The 23,911-nt window shown below is 43.1% G+C and overlaps 1 protein-coding gene and 2 long non-coding RNA genes across 5 annotated transcripts in view; 1 reads left to right on the forward strand and 2 right to left on the reverse strand.

Moving 5' to 3' along the window:
* The window catches only part of sema5a (sema domain, seven thrombospondin repeats (type 1 and type 1-like), transmembrane domain (TM) and short cytoplasmic domain, (semaphorin) 5A), a 447,076-nt gene that overhangs the window by 240,252 nt on the left and 182,913 nt on the right, over window positions 1-23,911 (reverse strand). For all 3 annotated transcript variants that reach the window (XR_004557944.1, XR_004557932.1, XM_034159873.1), the window contains exon 5: window positions 3,509-3,571. Coding sequence is in view for 1 of the 3 variants with exons in the window: in XM_034159873.1 (XP_034015764.1) it covers window positions 3,509-3,571 (63 nt within the window). In the remaining 2 variants the exon portion in view is untranslated. The remainder of the gene's footprint in view (window positions 1-3,508; window positions 3,572-23,911) is intronic.
* Window positions 4,638-23,581, forward strand: LOC117501226. The gene is made up of 3 exons (XR_004557988.1): window positions 4,638-4,721; window positions 15,239-15,242; window positions 23,571-23,581. It is a non-coding gene; the product is annotated as an uncharacterized LOC117501226 (long non-coding RNA).
* LOC117501171 lies at window positions 13,669-23,531 on the reverse strand. Its single transcript, XR_004557960.1, has 3 exons — window positions 23,456-23,531; window positions 21,639-21,644; window positions 13,669-13,681 (listed from the first exon to the last, which is right to left on the reverse strand). It is a non-coding gene; the product is annotated as an uncharacterized LOC117501171 (long non-coding RNA).

Genomic DNA, 23,911 nt, shown 5'->3' on the forward strand with positions numbered 1-23,911 from the left:
GGAAATAAACACTGATGGTGTTTATTCTGAAAAATGTTCTCATTGTTCTTTGTTCCTTTCCTTGATTTGGAGTAGTCTCCATCATGACAACAATGACCCACATTATTTTAGAAGTTTTTTCATGTGTGAGCTGGTGCTTTTTTTGTTGTTGTTTGTCTGTGTGATGCATGCAGCAGTCTCAGCGGCAGCGTCTCACCCACAACAACCACCTGATCAATCATGATTGGAGCCGAAAACACGTAGACTTGTCAAACGTCTCCTTCACTGGTTGGTTTATTTTTTTGGCTAACTCAAGTTGCTGCAACGTGTGTGTTGGTCTTTATAAATAAATGTGTATTTTAAATGTGTATTTGTTAAAACAAGATATTTGCAAAACTGAAAATTCTGTTTGTGAAGTGTAATTCACAACCAACACAGGCTGCTATTCACACTCCCATCCAGTAGATGGCAGTGTTCAATGCATTTTGAGGGAGCGGGGTGATCGAAACAGAATTTGAATTTCCAATAATGCCTTTCAGCAAGTTTGTCTGTTAAAGCTCAAACCTTCAGAATTTAGCGCATTCCTTTAAAAGATATGGAATATGTGTGATATTTTCTGTCTGTAAAAATGACAGAGTTACTGTTAATATCAACATCCTGTCTGGAATTAGTTGTTTATGAGTAAAACCATAAGTGAAAAGTGTGTTGCACTTCATGTCTCCTCCATGCTGTCTGTCTTTTTGCATGTTGAAAATAACTTTTTTCTTCTTTGGGGCCACAGCAGCTTGCTCGCTCTGCTCTCTTCTGCTGAGAGAGAACTGAGCTCACAGCTGTCTGATTATTACAAAACATGCAACAGGTAAGTACTAAAATATATGATTTTGACTGTTAAGTTTTATTCACTATGCCAGCAAAGAAAAAAAAAAAAAGAGTTAGTGGACTGAGAGTTAGCAGAGCTAAATTTAACAGAAGCTAAGTGGTCTGCTGTTGGTTTTCTAAATTAGCTGAAAAGCTAATCCGCTAACAAAAAAGTTAGCTTCGCTAATTAGCGGATTAGTGGAGCTATGCCCACCACTGCCTGTAGAGTTTCTAAAGACCAGTTTTTGGGGTGGTTCACAATTTCACCACCTTGGCAGCAGCTGATTGGGGCCACAGGCCATTAGCCAATGCCCCCCCAACCAAGGGCTGACAAACTTTAAACTACAGCCATTCACTGCTTAGGTAGTACAGACAAATGCTAGGGGCCACACCGACACATAAGGGTGCCCTACATACGATACGATACCTTTATTTTATATTTGACTTTTTTTTACTGATACCATTTTGACATGATTACTGGTTCATTTAATCATTAATATTACAAAAAAGATAGAGGTAAGGACATGCTTATTGACAACAAAGACAGAGCTATATTTATAACATAATAGGGATGAATGCCAGTTGGAGGGGCCCCCTGTGAATTTTTGCCCAGGGCCCCAACAAACTCTAGAATCATGGCTGTTTGGCAGTGTTCAACTCTGCCTAACTCCCAACCAACTCATACCTGGGTGAAAAGGTGGAGTATGAGCAAGACTGGTGTGACCTGGGCAGAAGGAAAAACATTCCCCAGCTCAAGATCCCAAAGAAGCAAAGCTATGGCTAACAAGCTAGTTTTGGTTTGGGGGAATGATTAACGAATATTTTTGTGAAATACATATGAGTGGCATATTAGTAACACTTGGGACATCAGTGGGCCTAATATCACCAAGCTACCTGCTAATCATTGCTAAGCTGATGCTAATATATAAATTATAGTACAATTTTGCTCAGTGGAAATACTGGAGCAAAGACTTCTTTGATGGTGTGTTAGTACAATTAACCACGCTACATTATCTCAGATATAATGATCAGAAAGGACAAACAGTTGACTTGACTGTTTCAGCTCCTCAGCAGCTAGCAGTGGCTGCTGGTTGCTGGGGGCCTGATTGGGGCCCTGACACTGTTGTCACTCAAAGTGACCACGCCCCTAATAATTAATGTTTATTGCTTGAAACAGCTTAAATGAATGAGTTGTGAATAAAATTCACTCCATTTAGAGTTTTCATGGATGGAGAAGCTAGCTAAAGATGCCAACAATGTTTATTTTTTTACCCAAGGCTGTAAATATGTTTACTTCTGCTCTAATTTTAGGCAGTTTAACATTGGCTTCTATGTAGTAGAGTGACTTGCTTTTGGAGCCAGCCCCCAATAGACATTCAAGAAAGTGCAAGATTGGCCACTTCCACGTTAAATTTTTCAGCACCGGAGGTCGGGGCTTGCTCAAACTGATTCGTGACATGGGCACAGAATAAAAAAGAAAAAAAAAATGAACAAAGGTTTGAAAATTTGCCCTAAAGGTTCTATCTACCTTAAAAACGGGGGATACGTCCATGCTGCATGAAATGTTTCTGAATTGTGCACTGAAACCACTTCTACACCAGCTTAGCAGGAGGTGGTAAAATCACAAGTCAGAATTTCAATACATCCACTTGGGAAATGATTCACAATATTAATACCAGCATTTTGGCATCAAAATTAATCCTATTTCTTGAAAATAACCCCCCACCCCTTGAATGTAACAAAGTATGGTCTATTTTCAATTATCTGGCTATTCTGCTATGTGTAAAGTTTGTCCATGCTCTTCAAAAACTTGATAAACACAATTCCTTCACAAAGGTTTTATTTCAGTCACACTGTGTGAATAACAGAACTTAGGAGGAGGCCATGCTCTTCAAAAGCTTTAAAAACATAAACCACTGTCAAAGGTTTTATCAAATTCTTTAGCCTGAGATCTTCTTTTTGGCTTGGCCATGACACTTGATTTACTACAACTTGCCATGCTGTGACTTGAAATTACATGTGTAATTGCATGATCACTGTAGTAATATCAGTACTTATGTAGCTTTTGTGACTTCTCTAAAACAAGTACTACCAAGTCAGGAGCATTATATATCATAAACTTGAATGTTGTGTTCAATGCAGGGTTCATCATCAGGGTTCATTTTGCATGGGGTGGGGGTTTTTGTCATGGTAGACACCCACTTCCTATATGAAATATCACCCAAATTACACAATGCACAATCTCTTAAGTGGATGTAAGCATATTTGAAAAAAAAAATATTTTCTACCATTACCACCTCCTGCTAACCAGCTGTATATCTGACTGAATACCTGTGATTTCTGTCTTTAGAGGTGTAATTTTTGTTTTTAATATATCACTATTAATTTGCAGCTATGTGCCGGTGGGAAAGTCTGCATTCTTTTTAATCAGATAACCAAAACCAGAGCAAAAATCAACTGTTAAGGAAGAACAACTTTGTAATTTGTAAATTCACTGAAGACTGTGGGATTAATGTTCTTTCATCGCTTGACTTTACCAAAAATAAACTGGTTCAGCTCCCAGCGTGAAACGAGGACGAGCTGCTCCCCACTTAAACAGCAACAATAACCACCGTGAGGAGCGTCTGATAGAGGTATTGCAGCAGCGTCCTCAGCTTTGGCTCAAACCCACCTCTGATTTTCCACGGCTGAAGCAGGCTCCCTTGGTGAACTCATCACAGTGCCACTCAGCCTCCTGCCGAGAGAAAGAAAAGCATCATGAGGCTCCCAGTAAACCATCAAGGAGACGCCAACATCATAAGCACTCAGCGCCATGTCACCGCCGGCTGCTCTCCAACCACTCAGAAGACAAACAAAATAATGCCTGGCTTTCAGCGGCCGCAAAACACCCACCTTTAAAAGTCAGTTTGATGTCTGAGGCAAAAAAAAACAACAAAAAAAACCACAACACAACAGAACACTGAAAACACAAAAACTAATATGTTCGATACACCGACAGCAGCAGTGATTTTTGCGGAAGAAAGTGTGAATAAATTTCATCTGACTTGTTAGTGTGTGATGTCGTGGCGTTCTGCGGTCTCAGCAGTTCAGGGGCTGCATCCTTCTAAGGACTTACACACATGGAAACATAACTTTCCCGATACAATCTTTTCTTTGTGGGTTTCAAAAAGTATTCAGTAAACACGGCACAGTTTCAACAGGTTAGAGAGGCGGGGCTATGATGTCATTGTTTCACAAAAATGGCATCTTTGTTGTACACATGAAAACACAAAGGTGGCATTTTGAGATTTATCAACTCTGAAACCCGCTTTCCAAACGTAGCATTTTCAGGTTCTGATAACGGCGGTTAAATATGGATGAAATGCCGATATGATACAAAACCTTTGCAGATACGCCTAAAATCGTCTCTCTCTGTGGACCGACCCTAAGGCTGCTCCCTATGAATATCTGGCCTTCAGAGATGGTGGATGCCGAACAAACCCTTCTGAAATGACACAGTCAAGCCCATGGAGCATTTTCCTGTTCTGGAATTAGTTTTTAATTTATCAACCAATTTATCTGGGGAGGAATCGTGCAGTGATTCACAGGACTGTTAGGGTTGCAAAGGCTACACCTGTTGTGTCCTTCGTTTTGGGAGAAAGAAGGCTGCATTTGTCGCCTGCATCCCAAGAAGCCTTTGAAATGAGACAGAGCAGTTCCACTGTTTATGACACGTGTCCAGTGAATGCAGCCTTAGAAGGGTGCAGCCACTGAATTGGGACACAGCCATAGTTGTCAGTTTTACAGAAAAAACGTGTATTTGGTGGTACAAGCACCAAATTTGGCAGGATGATTCTCAAGGTAGTGCTTACCAAATCTGGTCAATTGACCACTTGAAAATACAAGTTGGCAGCCATTGTGCAAGATGAATGACCTACCAAAAATTACTTTTTGCATAGAAATTGTTGTGTGGGCCGCTGAAGAGGAGGTACTGCTGGCCCACCACCACCAGAGGGCGTCCTGCCTGGAGTGCGGGCTCCAGGCACCAGAGGGCGCTGCCGCCTCACAGGAGCAGCCGGGGTGACAGCTGTTGCTTATCACCGACGACAGCTGTCATCAATCATCATATGGTATATCAGCAAGACGGCATCTCCACCTCATTGCCGAGATATCGTTCTACCTGAAAGGTAATATCCTCAGCCTGACAGCTTGATTGAAAGCCTTTTTTTGTGATTTTGTGAGTGATAACAGACTTTTTCTCCAACGAGAGGTGGAGGTAGCTTCCCTGCCGTGCAGATTGCTGGTTGCAGACGCACCCACGTTTAACTGTGTTTTTGTTCCTTGCCAGCAGTACCAGGTCCGACACGCGGAGGCAGTGGCCACCTGGGAGTTCGGGACTTGGCGGCTCCAGTATTCCCGGGGTCTGGTAGCGGAGGAAATCGTGTGGTTCCGGTTCTGCTTTGGACAGGCGTCTCCTATCCTCGAGCCTGCCCACACGACACCTTGTAATTTGACCTTCGATCTATTGTGTGATCTGTTGTGTTTGTTGTGCACGTTCGCAACAGTAAAGTGTTGTTATTTGACCTATTCCATTGTCCGTTCATTTGCGCCCCCTGTTGTGGGTCCGTGTACTTACACTTTCCCAACAGGATATCTCGGCCAGCGTCATGGATCCCGAGGGGCGTCAACCGGCTGTTGAACGGCCAATGGAAGAGCAGGGCGCACAGGCGTCCGCAGGAGGAATGATCGGTGAGTTGCAGCGGATCCTCACCGCTTTCACGGCTCGGTTGGATCTAATGACCGAGCAGAACGTCCTCCTTAACCGCAGGGTGGAGGCTCTCGCCGCGCAGGTGGAAGCGCGCCCTCAGGGCGCTGCTGCGGCTCTCCCTCCTGTCGACCCTGTGCGTAACAGTGACGTTCCACAGGTCGTTCAACGACCCCTCCCACCTTCCCCGGAAGCATACATAAGCCCTCCAGAGCCGTACGGAGGTTGTGTGGAGACGTGCGCGGACTTTCTTATGCAGTGTTCGCTCGTCTTCGCACAACGTCCCGTCATGTACGCGACTGATGCTAGTAAGATAGCTTATGTCATTAATCTGCTTCGCGGCAAGGCACGCGCTTGGGCTACAGCGCTTTGGGAGCAAAATTCACGGCTCCTTCTGATATATGATGGGTTTGTGAGGGAGTTCAGAACAGTGTTCGATCACCCAAATAGAGGAGAGACCGCTTCAGCCGTGCTGCTGTCAATGAGACAGGGGCGCCGGAGCGCAGCTGTTTATGCAGTCGACTTCCGCATCGCGGCTGCGAGGTCCGGCTGGAATAACACTGCCCTCCTTGCCGCCTTCGTAAACAGACTGTCGTTGGTCCTGAAGGAGCTCCTGGTGGCCAAGGACGAACCGCGGGATTTAGACAGGCTTATTGATCTCGTTATACGATTAGACAATCGGTTAGAGGAACGCCGTCGGGAGCGAGGCGAAGGACGTGACCGGATACGCGCCGCCCCTCTCCCTTCCGGGTTCGAAAAGGGGCCGCCCTCCCCACGCTCCACAGCCGCAGCGCTTTGTGGGGCAACAGCTCCCCCTGGTGACGTTGTTAGGGAAACGCACAGGGCCAAAATGGGGAGGCTGATCCGTGGAGAGTGTTTTCTCTGCAGCTCAACAGAGCACACACAGAGAGACTGCCCCAAACGGCCAAAACGTCAACACTCACCCTTAGAGACTGGGCTAAGGGGGGGTCAAGACATTCAAGTGAGACACACACAAATTGCCACACGACTCCCAGTCACAATCCTGAGCGGGGATTTAACCCTTCAAGCCCGAGCACTGGTGGACACGGGGTCAGAAAGGAATCTGCTAGACAGCAGATGGGCAAAGGAGGTAGGGCTCCCTCTGGTGGCGCTTCCTTCGCCATTGCAGGTGCGGGCACTAGATGGCACCCTCCTCCCTTTACTCACACACAAGACACAACCAGTAACTCTGGTGGTGTCTGGAAACCACCGGGAGGAGATTGAGTTTTTTGTGAGTTCTTCTACCTCCCACGTGGTTTTGGGCATCCCATGGATGTTAAAGCACAATCCCCGGATCGATTGGCCGTCTGGGGTGGTGGTTCAGTGGAGCGAAACCTGCCATCGGGTGTGTTTAGGATCCTCGGTTCCTCCCGGTTCCCAGGCTAAGGAGGAGGTCAAAGTCCCTCCCAATCTGACGGCAGTGCTGGTTGAGTACCACGATCTTGCTGATGTCTTCAGCAAGGATCTGGCACTCACCCTTCCCCCGCACCGTCCGTACGATTGTGCCATTGATTTGGTTCCAGGCGCTGAGTTCCCGTCCAGCAGGCTGTACAACCTCTCACGACCTGAGCGCGAATCAGTGGAGACCTACATCCGGGACTCATTAGCTGCCGGGCTGATCCGGAACTCCACCTCCCCGATGGGGGCAGGTTTCTTTTTTGTGGGCAAGAAAGATGGCGGACTTCGTCCATGTATTGATTACAGGGGGCTGAATGAGAATACGGTTCGCAACCGATACCCGTTGCCATTATTAGATTCCGTGTTCACCCCCCTGCATGGAGCCAAAATCTTTACTAAGCTGGATCTTAGAAATGCGTATCACCTGGTTCAGATCCGGAAGGGAGACGAATGGAAGACGGCATTCAACACACCATTAGGTCACTTTGAGTACCTGGTCATGCCGTTCGGCCTCACAAATGCCCCCGCGACGTTCCAAGCATTGGTTAATGATGTCTTGCGGGATTTCCTGCACCGATTCGTCTTCGTATATCTAGACGATATACTCATCTTTTCTCCGGATCCTGAGACTCATGTCCGGCATGTACGTCAGGTCCTGCAGCGGTTGTTGGAGAACCGGCTGTTTGTGAAGGGCGAGAAGTGTGAGTTTCACCGCACATCTTTGTCCTTCCTGGGGTTTATCATCTCCCCCAACTCCGTCGCTCCTGATCCGGCCAAGGTTGCGGCGGTGAGAGACTGGCCCCAACCCACTAGCCGTAGGAAGCTGCAACAGTTCCTCGGCTTTGCAAATTTCTACAGGAGGTTCATTAAGGGCTACAGTCAGGTAGTTAGCCCCCTGACAGCCCTGACCTCACCAAAAGTCCCCTTCACCTGGTCGGATCGTTGCGATGCCACGTTCAAGGAGTTGAAACGGCGCTTCTCGTCTGCACCCGTTCTGGTGCAGCCCGATCCTAGTCGCCAGTTAGTGGTTGAAGTGGACGCCTCGGACTCAGGGATAGGAGCCGTGCTTTCCCAGAGCGGGAAGACCGATAAGGTCCTTCACCCGTGTGCCTATTTTTCCCGCAGGTTGACCCCGGCCAAACGGAACTATGACGTCGGCAATCGAGAACTCCTTGCGGTGAAAGAGGCTCTTGAGGAGTGGAGACATCTGTTGGAGGGAACGTCCGTGCCATTTACGGTTTTTACTGACCACCGGAACCTGGAGTATATCAGGACCGCCAAGCGGCTGAATCCCAGGCAAGCCCACTGGTCACTGTTCTTCGGCCGTTTTGACTTCCGGATCACCTACCGTCCCGGGACCAAAAACCAGAGATCGGATGCCTTGTCCCGGGTACATGAAGACGAAGTCAAAACGGAGTTGTCGGATCCACCGGAACCCATCATCCCGGAGTCCACTATCGTGGCCACCCTCACCTGGGACGTTGAGAGAACCGTCTGGGAGGCCCTGGCACGAAGCCCGGACCCCGGGACTGGGCCGAAAAATAGACTCTACGTCCCACCAGAAGCTAGGGCTGCAGTCCTGGACTTCTGTCACGGTTCTAAGCTCTCCTGTCATCCCGGGGTGCGAAGAACCGTGGCAGTTGTCCGGCAGCGCTTCTGGTGGGCGTCCCTAGAGGCCGACGTCCGGGATTATATCCAGGCCTGTACCATCTGCGCCAGGGGCAAGGCCAACCATCGCAAGGCCTCGGGATTGCTAGAGCCGCTGCCCGTGCCTCATCGCCCCTGGTCCCACATCGGCCTGGATTTTGCCACGGGCCTCCCGCCGTCCCAGGGCAACACCACCATTCTCACGATAGTGGACCGATTCTCCAAGGCGGCCCACTTCGTGGCCCTCCCGAAGCTCCCAACAGCCCAGGAGACAGCGGACCTCCTGGTCCACCACGTCGTCTGGCTGCATGGGATTCCAACAGACATTGTCTCTGATCGTGGTCCCCAGTTCTCCTCGCACATCTGGAGGAGCTTCTGCCGGGAACTGGGGGCCACGGTAAGTCTCTCATCCGGGTATCATCCCCAAACCAACGGGCAAGCAGAACGGGCCAATCAAGAAATGGAGCAGACCCTGCGTTGCGTGACAGCCGCGCACCCGGCGGCCTGGAGTACCCATCTGGCCTGGATCGAGTACGCCCACAATAGCCAAGTGTTATCCGCCACCGGCCTCTCCCCTTTTGAGGTGTGTCTGGGGTATCAGTCCCCGCTATTCCCGGTGGTTGAGGGAGAGGTCGGTGTGCCCTCGGTCCAGGCCCACCTGCGGAAGTGCCGTCGGGTGTGGCGTGCCGCCCGTTCTGCTTTGGTAAGGGCCCGGATGAGGACAAAGGCCCATGCAGACCGGCGGCGGACCCCGGCTCCTACGTATCGTCCTGGGCAGGAAGTGTGGTTGTCTACCAAGGACATTCCACTGCAAGTGGCCTCTCCAAAACTACAAGAACGGTACATAGGTCCTTTTAAAATTCTCAAGGTCATCAGTCCCGCCGCAGTGAGGCTTCAGCTTCCGGCCTCACTGCGGATCCATCCCGTGTTCCACGTGTCCAGGATTAAACCACATCACACCTCACCCCTCTGCACTCCGGGTCCGACACCACCTCCTGCCCGGATCATCGATGGCGAGCCGGCTTGGACAGTGCGCCGGCTTTTGGATGTCCGACGGATGGGCCGGGGCTTCCAATATCTGGTGGACTGGGAGGGGTACGGCCCCGAAGAACGCTCCTGGGTGAAGAAGAGCTTCATCCTGGACCCGGCCCTCCTGGCCGACTTCTACCGCCGCCACCCGGACAAGCCCGGTCGGGCGCCAGGAGGCGCCCGTTGAGGGGGGGTCCTGTTGTGTGGGCCGCTGAAGAGGAGGTACTGCTGGCCCACCACCACCAGAGGGCGTCCTGCCTGGAGTGCGGGCTCCAGGCACCAGAGGGCGCTGCCGCCTCACAGGAGCAGCCGGGGTGACAGCTGTTGCTTATCACCGACGACAGCTGTCATCAATCATCATATGGTATATCAGCAAGACGGCATCTCCACCTCATTGCTGAGATATCGTTCTACCTGAAAGGTAATATCCTCAGCCTGACAGCTTGATTGAAAGCCTTTTTTTGTGATTTTGTGAGTGATAACAGACTTTTTCTCCAACGAGAGGTGGAGGTAGCTTCCCTGCCGTGCAGATTGCTGGTTGCAGACGCACCCACGTTTAACTGTGTTTTTGTTCCTTGCCAGCAGTACCAGGTCCGACACGCGGAGGCAGTGGCCACCTGGGAGTTCGGGACTTGGCGGCTCCAGTATTCCCGGGGTCTGGTGGCGGAGGAAATCGTGTGGTTCCGGTTCTGCTTTGGACAGGCGTCTCCTATCCTCGAGCCTGCCCACACGACACCTTGTAATTTGACCTTCGATCTATTGTGTGATCTGTTGTGTTTGTTGTGCACGTTCGCAACAGTAAAGTGTTGTTATTTGACCTATTCCATTGTCCGTTCATTTGCGCCCCCTGTTGTGGGTCCGTGTACTTACACTTTCCCAACAGAAATGCTCTGATCATGGTGGATCTGTTTTACACCATCAGTGAAATCTAAAATAATGTACTCTCACAAAAATCAAATCAAATCAATTTTATTTATATAGCGCCAAATCACAACAAACAGTTGCCCCAAGGCGCTTTATATTGTAAGGCAAAGCCATACAATAATTACGGAAAAACCCCAACGGTCAAAACGACCCCCTGTGAGCAAGCACTTGGCGACAGTGGGAAGGAAAAACTCCCTTTTAACAGGAAGAAACCTCCAGCAGAACCAGGCTCAGGGAGGGGCAGTCTTCTGCTGGGACTGGTTGGGGCTGAGGGAGAGAACCAGGAAAAAGACATGCTGTGGAAGAGAGCAGAGATCAATCACTAATGATTAAATGCAGAGTGGTGCATACAGAGCAAAAAGAGAAAGAAACACTCAGTGCATCATGGGAACCCCCCAGCAGTCTAAGTCTATAGCAGCATAACTAAGGGATGGTTCAGGGTCACCTGATCCAGCCCTAACTATAAGATTTAGCAAAAAGGAAAGTTTTGAGCCTAATCTTAAAAGTAGAGAGGGTGTCTGTCTCCCTGATCCGAACTGGGAGCTGGTTCCACAGGAGAGGAGCCTGAAAGCTGAAGGCTCTGCCTCCCATTCTACTCTTACAAACCCTAGGAACTACAAGTAAGCCTGCAGTCTGAGAGCGAAGCGCTCTATTGGGGTGATAAGGTACTAAGAGGTCCCTAAGATAAGATGGGACCTGATTATTCAAAACCTTATAAGTAAGAAGAATTAACAGGAAGCCAATGAAGAGAGGCCAATATGGGTGAAATATGCTCTCTCCTTCTAGTCGACCGTTAGTACTCTAGCTGCAGCATTTTGAATTAACTGAAGGCTTTTCAGGGAATTTTTAGGACAACCTGATAATAATGAATTACAATAGTCCAGCCTAGAGGAAATAAATGCATGATTTAGTTTTTCAGCATCACTCTGAGACAAGACCTTTCTAATTTTAGAGATATTGCGCAAATGCAAAAAAGCAGTCCTACATATTTGCTTAATATGCGCACTGAAGGACATATCCTGATCAAAAATGACTCCAAGATTTCTCACAGTATTACTAGAGGTCAGGGTAATGCCATCCAGAGTAAGGATCTGGTTAGACACCATGTTTCTAAGATTTGTGGGGCCAAGTACAATAACTTCAGTTTTATCTGAATTTAAAAGCAGGAAATTAGAGGTCATCCATGTCTTTATGTCTGTAAGACATTCCTGCAGTTTAACTAATTGGTGTGTGTCCTCTGGCTTCATGGATAGATAAAGCTGGGTATCATCTGCGTAACAATGAAAATTTAAGCAATGCTTTCTAATAATACTGCCTAAGGGAAGCATGTATAAAGTGAATAAAATTGGTCCTAGCACAGAACCTTGTGGAACTCCATAATTAACCTTAGTCTGTGAAGAAGACTCCCCATTTACATGAACAAATTGTAATCTATTAGATAAATATGATTCAAACCACCACAGCGCAGTGCCTTTAATACCTATGGCATGCTCTAATCTCTGTAATAAAATTTTATGGTCAACAGTATCAAAAGCAGCACTGAGGTCTAACAGGACAAGCCCAGATATAATGCCACCCACCCGGAAGCGAACATTTGCAAACATCAAACAAATGTTCATATAATGTTTGTTTACTGTTCAGCAAGTTTGCAAACGTTCATGTAATGTTCGTGATGTTTGTCTAATGTTTGCATGGAAGCGAAAATTTGCGAACATCAAGTGAACGTTCATAGAATGTTCATTTACTGTTCAGCAAGTTTGCAAATGTTCATATAATGTTTGTGATGTTTGTCTAATGTTTGCATGAAAGCAAACATTAGACAAACATGTAAGCAAACATTTGCAAAAATCAATCAAATGTTTATAGAATGTATGCTTAATGTTCAGTGTGTTTGCGAACATTCACATAATGTTCATGTTGTATGTGTAAAGCTTGCCTCTAAATAAATGTATAAATTAAATTATTATTTAATTATTACAATTATTTTGTAAAATTTCATATTACAGGAAAACATTAAATATCATTTACTGCCTACAGAAAGTTAATGTTGGACTCCATTTAAATTATGTGTGCAAACATAGGTAGAATGAACAATAGGAAATGATTTCAACACTCATGGTAACCAATAATATGTCGATTTATGATTTATTCAGACCTACTGAATATACGAGAGTAGGCTGAAAAGTTCTAAGGCTCCCCATGAAGGAGTAATGCATTAACTGCATTATAGTGAGCCTTAGAACTTTTCAGCCTACCCTCGTATAATTTCAAGATTACTGTGATAAACTGACAGAGCTAACTCAGAAACATGTCTTGGGGCAACTTGCATAAACATGCACTCTGTTAATTGGAATATTATTTTTGCAATAAAAAATTTACATCACTACAGACTGTGATTGTCAGCTACTGAAATATGTTTTTTTATGGAAACAGATTGCAATGGCAGCTTATTATCCAGAAGTCCGACAGACCTGAGTTACATACATTTTGCCATATTTTCTAAAAGCATAATATCTTTAGCATTTTTGGAAATAAGGAAAAATACATTAAAGGTATTAAAATTGATTTACAACATAATGTTTTCAACATGCATGAGCAGGAAACATTGACATTTAAATAAAACAGCTCATAGACAAATAATATTTTTTACTGGTCACTTCACAACTTGCAGTTCAAACATCATCAGACATGTTTTTAAACAAACATGCTGAACATGAGATGAATAGTCACACATGTCACAGTCTAACAGTGTTTGGTGGGAATTATTACCATAACAACATATTTCTTCCTTTCTGATTCTTTTAATTTCAGCTGCTCAATTCATGTTTTAAGTGAGGCATGATATTATAATTATCCAGGGTAAAACATGTACATTGTACACATTATAACACCTGGATACAATCATTTCTGAATGTAAAATGCAACATTCTCATTCTGGTTAAAAAAAAAAAGCTTGTAGTGCTCTCCACCAAACAGTTGGTGGCAGTGGTGCACCGAGTTGGGTTAAAACCCGCTGTTTAACAAAGAAGAAGAAGAAGAACACGACTTGGCTAACTAACAGTGCTGCATGCTCTCCGCTCTCTTTTGGCAAATAAAAGTTTATGTTCAAGACGTTAATTTGCCTGTTCAGTCTCTATACTACGATTAAGAGACCACTGAGAGCAGAAGAGGAGACTAACGCTGGATGATCATCGACTGGATCACAGAAAACCAACACAACCACGAGTTAGCAGCTAGCTTCAAATGGCGAGGCCTTCCTACAGTCATCACGAGGTAACGGAACCTGATGTGAGCACAAACCCATTTTAGACAGAAAAGACAGAACTTGCTTGAAGCTTGATTATGCCAGACATGGACTAATGGGAACCAAACCAGCACATTTTTGACTAGCACGGAGCTAACGTTAGCCACAGAGAGGCACAGGCCTAATTCATATTTTGTCCATGTTTTAATATATTCTGATATTAAGCCAGAAGCCTAAAGGTGTCAGTAAGGTGTGTGTGGGCATCTCACTTCCAAGGACATGCAGGTTGGGTGAATTGGAAACTTTCTAATTGTCCAGGTCTCACTTATAAAAGAGGTCTCGATCTCAAAGGGACTAATTTGCTTAAATAAATGCTAAATTTAAAATATACATAACTTTTGACCATGACTAATATATATACTCTGTCTTTAAGTTTAAGTAATGTCAGTGCCCAGAAAGAGACTTTATAAAGATAAGTTTGATAATATTTTCGATCATTGTTTGTTCCCCACCACAGTAACCATGCCTGCTGCCTTAAGAGTTGTTAAATCACTGAATCCTCCATCTGACCAGTCGGTTGAGTGTGTCTGCAGTTGATTCACATCAGCCTGATCCTTATCCAGAGGTTTGTACTATAATGGTTAAATAAGATTGTTCAGTGTCTTGTGCCAGAAGATTCTAAAAATTCACATTCAGCAAGCAAAATATTCAAAATTTCTGGCAAGAAATATTCTGTTCTATTTGGGATATAATTTGAAAATACAGTAAAATCTGCCAGTAATGAAGTTGTATATACTAACTTTCCTTATTTAAAGAAATAATTTACAGGTCTTGTTACTTAATTGACATGTTTATTTATTGCTGATATAAAGTTACAGAATTCCTTTTATAAAAACTCAGTTTCTATGTCCCTTGCATAATGTTTCATTTGCATAGTGTGTGCATACTGTCTATGGTACCATACACTTGAAACAGGAGGACTTGTATGCTATACTACTGAGGTTTACCACCTTATCTGGTGTGGGAAAAGTGATCTGTCCAAAAAAAAAAAAAAATTTTTGAGATTCTTTTGGTGGGTAAATAGACCTGAGAAAGCACCAGAATTAGGGCTGAAACGATGAGTCGAGTAACTTGAATAATTCGATTACAAAAAATGTTTGAGGCAAATTCTGTGCCTCGAAGCTTCGTTTAATGTTGTAGCACATATGTCAGGCCTGTGTGTGGCGCTGCAACATCCGCAGAAAAAAAAAACAAGGCGAGCATAACAGCTAATCAAATTAGCAACGATAGCTACCGCTTTCCAACGTGACACATAGAGTAAAATAAAGCCTTTTAAGAGAAAGATGGTCCATACTGATCATCTGAAATAGACTTACTGTGCATTTAAAGCGAAGCAGTGTGTTTGTCTATTTTTCTGCTCTACGTGGGGAGGGACTATTGACCCGGTGGCCAGCTGCTGTCTCTCTCTGCCCAGCGTGAGGAGCTCTCAGACCGGGCGAGTCACAGCTCTGTCCCCGGCTACATTGACAAACAGCAGAAGTCCACTCTTTCTTCTGTGTTTACCTCAGACTCACACTGAGTGTTTCACTTTTTAATGATGCGTTTTTGGGCAACACACAACACTTCACGAACACGGTAACTTAAATAATAAAAAACTGACTGCGATGCTGCATGTTCAACCTCCAGCTGAAATGCATCTGCTGAAGAGAAAGAGGGATAAAAAAATCACGCAGGGACCCAGTCCATCAACCTTTATTTAAAAAAAAAAAAACTTGGTTAATTTTTACAAATTGGACAAAACAAAATAGAAGGCTACATCCCATCGCCATTTCAGCAAAATGACAGTGACATTGTGCCATTGCTTATAGACAGCCCATTGATGTTGTTTAAAACGCAAAAGTACTTTTTATCCGATTACTCGATTAATCGCCAGAATAATCGATAGAATACTTGACTGCTAAAATAATTGATACCTACAGCACTAACCAGAATGCATTTGAGATTTCACATTTTTCTGGGGGACAACCACCTGACCAACCATCAGGGCCTTGCCAAGTTTTTTTTTGTTGTTTTTTTCCTCCATGGCTCACTCTCATCACTGAGTGGTGGCCAAGTGGTTAATGCGCTTGGTTTCAGTGCAAAAGGTTCCGGGCTCAAATCCCACCCCTGCCACATTTCTCCATGTAATGTGGAGTTGCATCAGGAAGGGCATCCGGCGTAAAACCTGTGCCAATTCAACATGCAGATCCACCTCAGATTTGCTGTGGCGACCCCGAGTGCAAACAAGGGGGCAGCCGAAGGGACTTACCTACTTACTTTCTTCACTCAGTTCATTCACAGATTTGTCCATGCTGAAGATGAAAGGTCAACAGCATTGGTTTAATCCTTTGTGAAGCATAGGATTTAATGTAAAGTGAGAACTTCTGTATTAAGGTTGTAACATATGGATCTATATACATTTTGTGTTCCAGGAGAAGCAGAATGACATTCACAGTATCAAACAGCTAAATGACAGAGTTGGTGCACTGCATCCTTGGACTGTCCCTGAAAGTGTCGGTTCCCAGACATACCAGGAGAGAGAACAATGTGGACGCTGCTAAGATGATCATCTGAAGAATGGCCAGCTAAACCAGAAGTGTGGGCTTGAACCAATTCCAAGCAGTGCCTGGAAGTAATGGGCCTTCCAGTAAAGTTACTCAAAGAAGTGAGTTAATGTGTTTTCTGTTTGTTAGATCCTCATCACCTTAATAAAGTTTTGCTGTTTCATTTTTTACACAGTATATTATGAAACATGCCGTATTTATGGAAATACGGTAACTAAAGCCTTTCACATTGCATGCTTTATACGCATCAGGCAACGCGTCGCGTCAACGCCTCCCACACCCCCAACGCGTTCCGTGTGGCAAGGGGGCGGAGACTTTTGCTCAGATGCTTTTTTTTTTTTTCTTCTTCTTCTTCTTCAGAGGAAAGCTGAGTGATCGCCATGTTGTATGTGCGTCGATGAACCACGAAAAAGTTTTAATACAGCAGTCAAATTAATTTTGAGGTTTAAAAAAACATTTGCAAGGATTTTTCTTCAGAAAACTGCTCTGTATAAATGAGCAGTCCTGTGACACCTTCCTGTTTTGTAGGCATCAGTGGTTTCTGCCGCTAGTCTTCCATGTTTGGACCCGACACATTGTTTCTTTTGGACAGTGTGAAGCTTTGTCACAGTTCAGAGCGGCAAAAGTTGGATTGGGTTGAACTTTTACCACGTCAGCCTGTTGACAAGCAGGAATGTGCACACTCCCGGCAGAAGCGATGGTTTAGCTCGGCTTTTGACGTGACGCTTCAGACGCCTCTAAAAAGCAACGCGTTTCATTGAAAATACTTTTTAGACCGATTTGTGGCGCCTCTGATGCTTCCAAAGCATGTGGTGTGAAAAGTCCTTTACACAAATAACAGTGGGTACAGAGGATTAATCATTTTTGTCTGATCTGCTTTCACCTGTGTGGTATACCTAATTGATAACTAAATTGAGAAAATTCTGGAAGCAATATAAACAGCTTGTTAAAAATATAGGGCCTGTCCAATAAGGTGCTGAGTTGAATACCAGTTATGACCATGTAGCTCAAATTATACAATATCTGAACAGAAAAATGTATATAATTGCTTGTGACTAACAAAGGAAATTTTCAACTTGCAGCTCAAGAGTACTAATGACAGACTTGATGGTGAGGACGAGGGAACCAGGCACCAGAGGAATGCCCTAATCAATACCTTAACTGCATACACCCCTGGAATGGAACAAGGGAAGTATACAGTAACAGTCATTGTCAGGGGCGGCTTGAACGCTACGGCTCCTGTTTATCTTTGGCAGCCAGGACAAGTCAGGAACTGTCAATTGCCAGGGACGTGCCACAAATTTAGAGTTGTCATGGCAACTGCAATAAAAATCACATCAATGGACAGTACTACCATTATTTCTACAATTGTGCCATAATCCAAAGATGTCCTGTCCGAGCAGAATCAAAGAAGTATAGACGGGACCATCCTGAACTTTTTCCTGACCCAGATTACAGGTTTGAAAAACTAACAATCTTGCAAATCTGTTTTTTTTTGGGGGGGGGGGGGCAGTCACAGTAGAGAGGCACCGTGACGTCTGGTCTCTGGCTGCGAATCCAACATGGCAGAATCTACTTCAAAACAGCTTCATTTCTGTGTAAATCTAACATGTCTATCATATATTATGTAAAAGCTACTGAAAAACACTTTGAAAACTGAAAACACTGTTTTCACAACCTGATAACACCTCTGCAGTGATTTACAAGGAGCCACCAAGACACCCAGACAACTTAGAAGTTAATAGGCTTACGTGGCTGTGACTGGAGAAATTGTGCACAGTGCAAGCTTTGCATTTTGCATCACTAATCTTAGCTTCATAGTGGAGTAGAGCACAGAAGGATTTTCTTTCACCAAAACAGATCAAATCCAGGCATCTCAGGTGTATCTTCTGGCAATTTGTAGCTAAAGGTTCAGGTCTTCTTTTTTAAGAAAATCCTCCTCTACACAACTTCATCATGAAGATGGATAACTGGTGATACAAAATGCAAAGCTTGAACTGTGCATAATTTCTCCAATCACAGCTACGTAAGCCTATAACTTCTGGGTTGTCTGGGTGTCTTGATGGCTTTCCTCACTCTTCTTCTTGCACACTCACTCAGGTTTTCAGAACTGTTCATGCAGATTTACCATAGAGTGCCATATTGTTTGTATTCTTCATAATTGATGTAAATAAAGTCCAAACCATTCAGTGGCAGCTTTACCCTCAGAGAGCCTCATCCACAACCACCACAAAAGACAGGCAGTACATGGTATTAAGAGGAGGGGTATGTAATCTTTTGATCAGGTTAATTTGAGTAGTTTGTGTTGTCATTATGATTTGAAAAGAGTAAACACTGTTGTTTGCCGGTAAATGGCTTCACCCAACCATGAACCATGAGCGAAAAAAAAGTTTTTGTGTTATTGTTCATATTCTCTGAAAAATGGCCAAAAAAAAACTAAACTTCTGCCAGGGTATGTAAACTTTTGGCCCCACCTGTATACATATAGATTCCAATTAAATAATTATTAAGAAGACTGCACATACGGCTGAGGGTATTTTATATGATATCGGGGTTTATATTCTATAATATCAAAGCGTATGGTCAGATTAGTAGCATTACTTAATTTGCATTGTACATGGAATATTTTTGATAAAATTTAATTTTACCTCCAGAGAACCTTTTTATTTGGGGATTAAACATTAATTTAAATTAATAATTTTGTATTACTTTTGTATATTTTTTTCATCGTGAATTTCCTCAGGAAATTTATTGATTGTAATATGTTTGTGTTAAACTGTTCAGTTTCGCTAACTGACTAATCTGACTAATGTCATACTGAGTCTTCAAATCTGCGATTAAAAACTTCCATAGGAATTTTCTCAGGGAATTTATTGATAGTAATGTTTGTGTTAAAACTGTCCACAGTTTTGCTCTTAAGTATGACTTTTATTAATTGTATGTAGATGTCTAAAAGATTGTTGTTGTTTTTGTTTCAAGTGGTGATTTATGTTTAAGTTGAATTTATTTTTGCTCCTAAAATGTGTATTATTGGTTGTATGTAGATAAATAGATTAATTATTTTTTTTTTTTTAAGGTTTCATTATTAATTCTAGAAGTTATTCTTATATCTGAACATTTTTTTGGAGTAGCGTTTGGTTTACCGCTTAAGAAATGTTTTGTAACGTTGAAAATTTTTCATTTTCTGTGCTTTTTGAGCAATGATGTTTAATTCTGTAAAGATGAATTCCTTTATCAATTAAGTGATTTCAAAAGTTTGTCCATTACTTATTTTATATGTTCCACAATATAATTCCACATTGCAAGTCACTATTGAAATAAAACCTATTGAATTTTAAAACATTTATAAAGTTTGTTTTACTTATTTTTTTTTTAGTTCTCAATAGGAACAATCACAAAAATTGTAGGTAATTGAGCAAGAACATTGCACGAACATCATATGAACAAAGAATGAGGACAGGTAATGTTCGCATGCGAACACTCTACAAATGTTCATTTAATGTTCTGCTGCAACTGTTCATTTGGTGTTTGTGAACACTTAACGTTTGTATAATGTTCATTGAATGTTCGCATGCAAACATTACCTGTCCTCATTCTTTGTTCATATGATGTTCATACAGTGTTCATGCCACGTTTGCAAACGTTCTCATGCAAACGTTCAATGAACATTCAAAGAACATTTGGTTTCTGGGTGGGACTGTCTGAGGCCATAAGAAGATCATTTGTAACCTTCACTAATGCTGTTTCTGTACTATGATGAATTCTAAAACCTGACTGAAACTCTTCAAATAGACCATTCCTCTGCAAATGATCAGTTAGCTGTTTTACAACTACCCTTTCAAGAATTTTTGAGAGAAAAGGAAGGTTGGAGATTGGCCTATAATTACCTGAGATAGCTGGGTCAAGTGATGGCTTTTTAAGTAATGGTTTAATTACTGCCACCTTAAAAGCCTGTGGTACACAGCCAACTAACAAAGATAGATTGATCATATTTAAGATCGAAGCATTAATTAATGGTAGGGCTTCCTTGAGCAGCCTGGTAGGAATGGGGTCTAATAGACATGTTGATGGTTTGGAGGAAGTAACTAATGAAAATAACTCAGAACAATCTGAGAGAAAGAGTCTAACCAAATACCAGCATTACTGAAAAATGTCATTACTAATTTGATTTGGGCGATTTTGGTGTTCAAATGTAGGTTTTAAGATAAGACTTTATTGATCTCACAGTGGAGAAATTCACATGTTACGTTAGCTCTTAAAAAAAACACACAAGATGGGTGTGAGTAGAAGAAAATGTGCCTCAAACAGCGTGTGCAAGGATAAGCAGTAATAATACTTGTAGCAATACAATAAAATAAGAAAATAAGGTAGAAATAGAATATATATACGTACATATATAAACATGATTTTAATTGAAAAAAATAGGAGCATCTTATTTACAATATTTGAAGTGGAGTTTAGATGTGATAAGATGACATTAGTGCAGGGATTTGTAAACGAGTTGTTATTGCATATGATTTGTGGACATTTTAATATTATTGCATGTGGTTATTTCACAGTGTTATTGTACAGTCTGACAGCAGCAGGGAGGAACGACCTGCGGTATCGTTCCTTCTTGCAGTGAAGGTGCCTCAGTCTGTCACTGAAGGAGCTGCTCAGCTCCACTACAGTCCGGTGCAGAGGGTGAGAGGAGTTGTTCATGATGGATTTGAACTTGGCTAACAAGGCATGTTGGATTTAATTTTTCATATTCCAACAACATGAAACTCTTAGTCTCATGTTGTTTTTGTCTTAGACTCTTTCCATTTATAATCAAGTGTATATTTGTTTAAGTAAAACCATATTTTTAGAGATTTGCTTTCACATTTAGATTAAAAATCATATTGTTATATTTAGTAAGATTTTTTTGTGTTAAATTTGACATCATAATGTGGACATGTAATGTCCACATGGTGTTTAGCCGTGATTGTCACTGTGAATTTGACATCAAGCAGATGATAAATGCTCACTATTTTGCACCCCCTCCCCACACACACACAGAGTGCACACAGTTTTTAAAAATCGTGTTAGAGAGAATCCAATTAAGCTCCACATCAAGCAGAGACCCAAAGAAACGAGAGGCAAGCGAGCACAGAACCAAATGCCACTTTGATTTATGTGTGAGGGATAAAGAGTGATCTTAAGACATAACACGCGACTCCCCGGAGTAGAATGTCAACGTGATTTACATGTGAGGAAGAAAGCGAGGGATATTTTATGTTTTATTACAGGAGAGAGACAAAGAGACAGACATGAAGACAAAACCTTGACTCCTCACTACCAAAGGTGAAGAGACCCGAGCGCTCCAATTTCTACCGTTTAATTTCAGTCTGACCACTGGTGGGGGCTTATTGATCGTTTTTTTCTTTTTTCGTTTTTAATAAAACTTTTCAATTTGTGAAATGAGCGTTGGCCTCAGGAGAACACAGGGCATCTAATACATTCATTCTTGTGACAGAGAGAATTAGTCTTCAGTGCCAAACTCACAGTGTGAGGGGCAGGAAGAGGAATACTTCACCAAAAAAAAAAAAAAAAACTGGCTGATAAAGTAACGGAGCTGATTCTAAGTGCCAAAAAAGTATGACTCTGTGACATCTCTTTGGCCACTGAAATATAATTATTTTGGAGCAATAACGTGGAAAGTGACTGGAGGTGAAGGACTTCCCTCTGCAAGGGGAAAAACAGTCCCGTTTTTCCTCTCGCAGAGGGAAGCCACAAGAACCAGGATATTACTTTGATGTCAGGGTTTGTTTCAAACCAGGACATGAGGGAAAAAGGGCTGCTGAGAAATTCCCTGAAATGTCACTGTACTTCACCACAGTGCAGCTGTGGTCGGCGTTGTGATGGACACGTATGCAGACAAACCTGTAGACTTCAACAGTCAACATCATCAGTCTGACTGACTGAAGGTTTGTGTGTTAAAACATGCAAACGCCACAGCACCCCCCCAAAACATGTGCATGCTGATTTACTGTCTTCAAATGAGCAAAATAGCAAATATTGTCCATTTAACATGTCTGCAGTCATTACTATGCAATTCTCAACCCAGAATGCATTGCACCATCAACATAATTTTTTTTTTTTTTTTGCAGATCAACACACTTCTGGTGGCAGTGACAGTTTTCGCATAGCAGCGTCCAGCTAATGCACTTTATTCTGTAATTATTTTTAGTGTTTGCTTACCGATTCTTTCATGTGTTATCTCCAACTCTGTCGTCATGGAGGAGTGATAAACTTCTGGATTATGACAGTTCTATAGTTGAAAAAAAATGTCTCAGTGTAAGGAGTGTCTGGCAGAGAAAAGCCGCAGAAGTTTATCCGATTTTGGAGAAGTGAGACCACGAAGAGCTGGAGATAAAGTGACAGCAAGTGATGATGGCCATGTTCACTATCTCAATGGAAGAGCTGTGACGTGGACACGGGACTCAAAACAGCTGCCAGCCATTCATGTTAGCGATGTTACCTGCTTATTGACTCTGAACGGAAAAATGAAAGAATCAAGCAAAACAAATGTGACAATGGACAGTGGATATTTACTGACCATCATCTTCAAACTTGTAGCATTTTGCCTTTTCCTGGAACTTCAGCTTTACAGCTTATCTAAAATTACAGACTAAGGTCTTGTCCACACGGACATGGATCTGATCCTTTTCTTTGTCGTTTTCATAAAGTGTTCAGTAAACACGGCAGTTTCAAAAAATGTCTCTGTACCATAGGCTGTAGTATATACGCCAGGCCTGTATGCGGTGCTGTAACACTTCCACCAATAACAGAGAAGACATGCAGCATGCGGAAGAAGCTAATCAATGTAGCACCAGAAGCTGGAACTTTGCAAAGCAGCACACAGTAAAATAAAGCCTTTTTAAGAGAAAGAGAGTCTGTGCTGATCATGTGAAGTAGGTTTATTGATTTAAAGCAAAACAGTATGTTTGTGTATTTTTAAAAACACACGTGGCTGTGTGGATGCACACTTTAAGTGAATCAAGTTTTACTATTTAAAAAATGCCTTTATTCGGATTTGATCAGAGTTTTCATCTATTCATCAATACATGCGGCTTTTGTAGAAAAGCTGCACTCTGTCCAGTTTTTCACAGGCTGCCTTCACATGCACGCGCAGCACCCTCACTGACTGATGTCATCAAACGCCAATGCTTGCTGTCCAGGAAATGAATAATTAATAAAGGTGATTATTTCCCCTGGAAAACGGACAGGGAACACCCTCAGTTTAAAAATCTGCATGATGCCGCTGACATATAATATAATGTTCGGGTGAGCCCTGATTTACATGCAAAGACAGAACGATATTCTAAATGGGTGCTGTGTGCTAACACGGGAGATGTAAAATCAACGGGATGTGGTTGTGCTTCAGGCGAGGCTTTGAACCAGTTCTTAGAATGAAAAGGAAAACCAGAAACTTTTGATATT

The sequence above is a fragment of the Thalassophryne amazonica genome, chromosome 1 (genome assembly GCF_902500255.1).
Source record: "Thalassophryne amazonica chromosome 1, fThaAma1.1, whole genome shotgun sequence".
In the NCBI taxonomy this organism is placed as follows: domain Eukaryota; kingdom Metazoa; phylum Chordata; class Actinopteri; order Batrachoidiformes; family Batrachoididae; genus Thalassophryne; species Thalassophryne amazonica.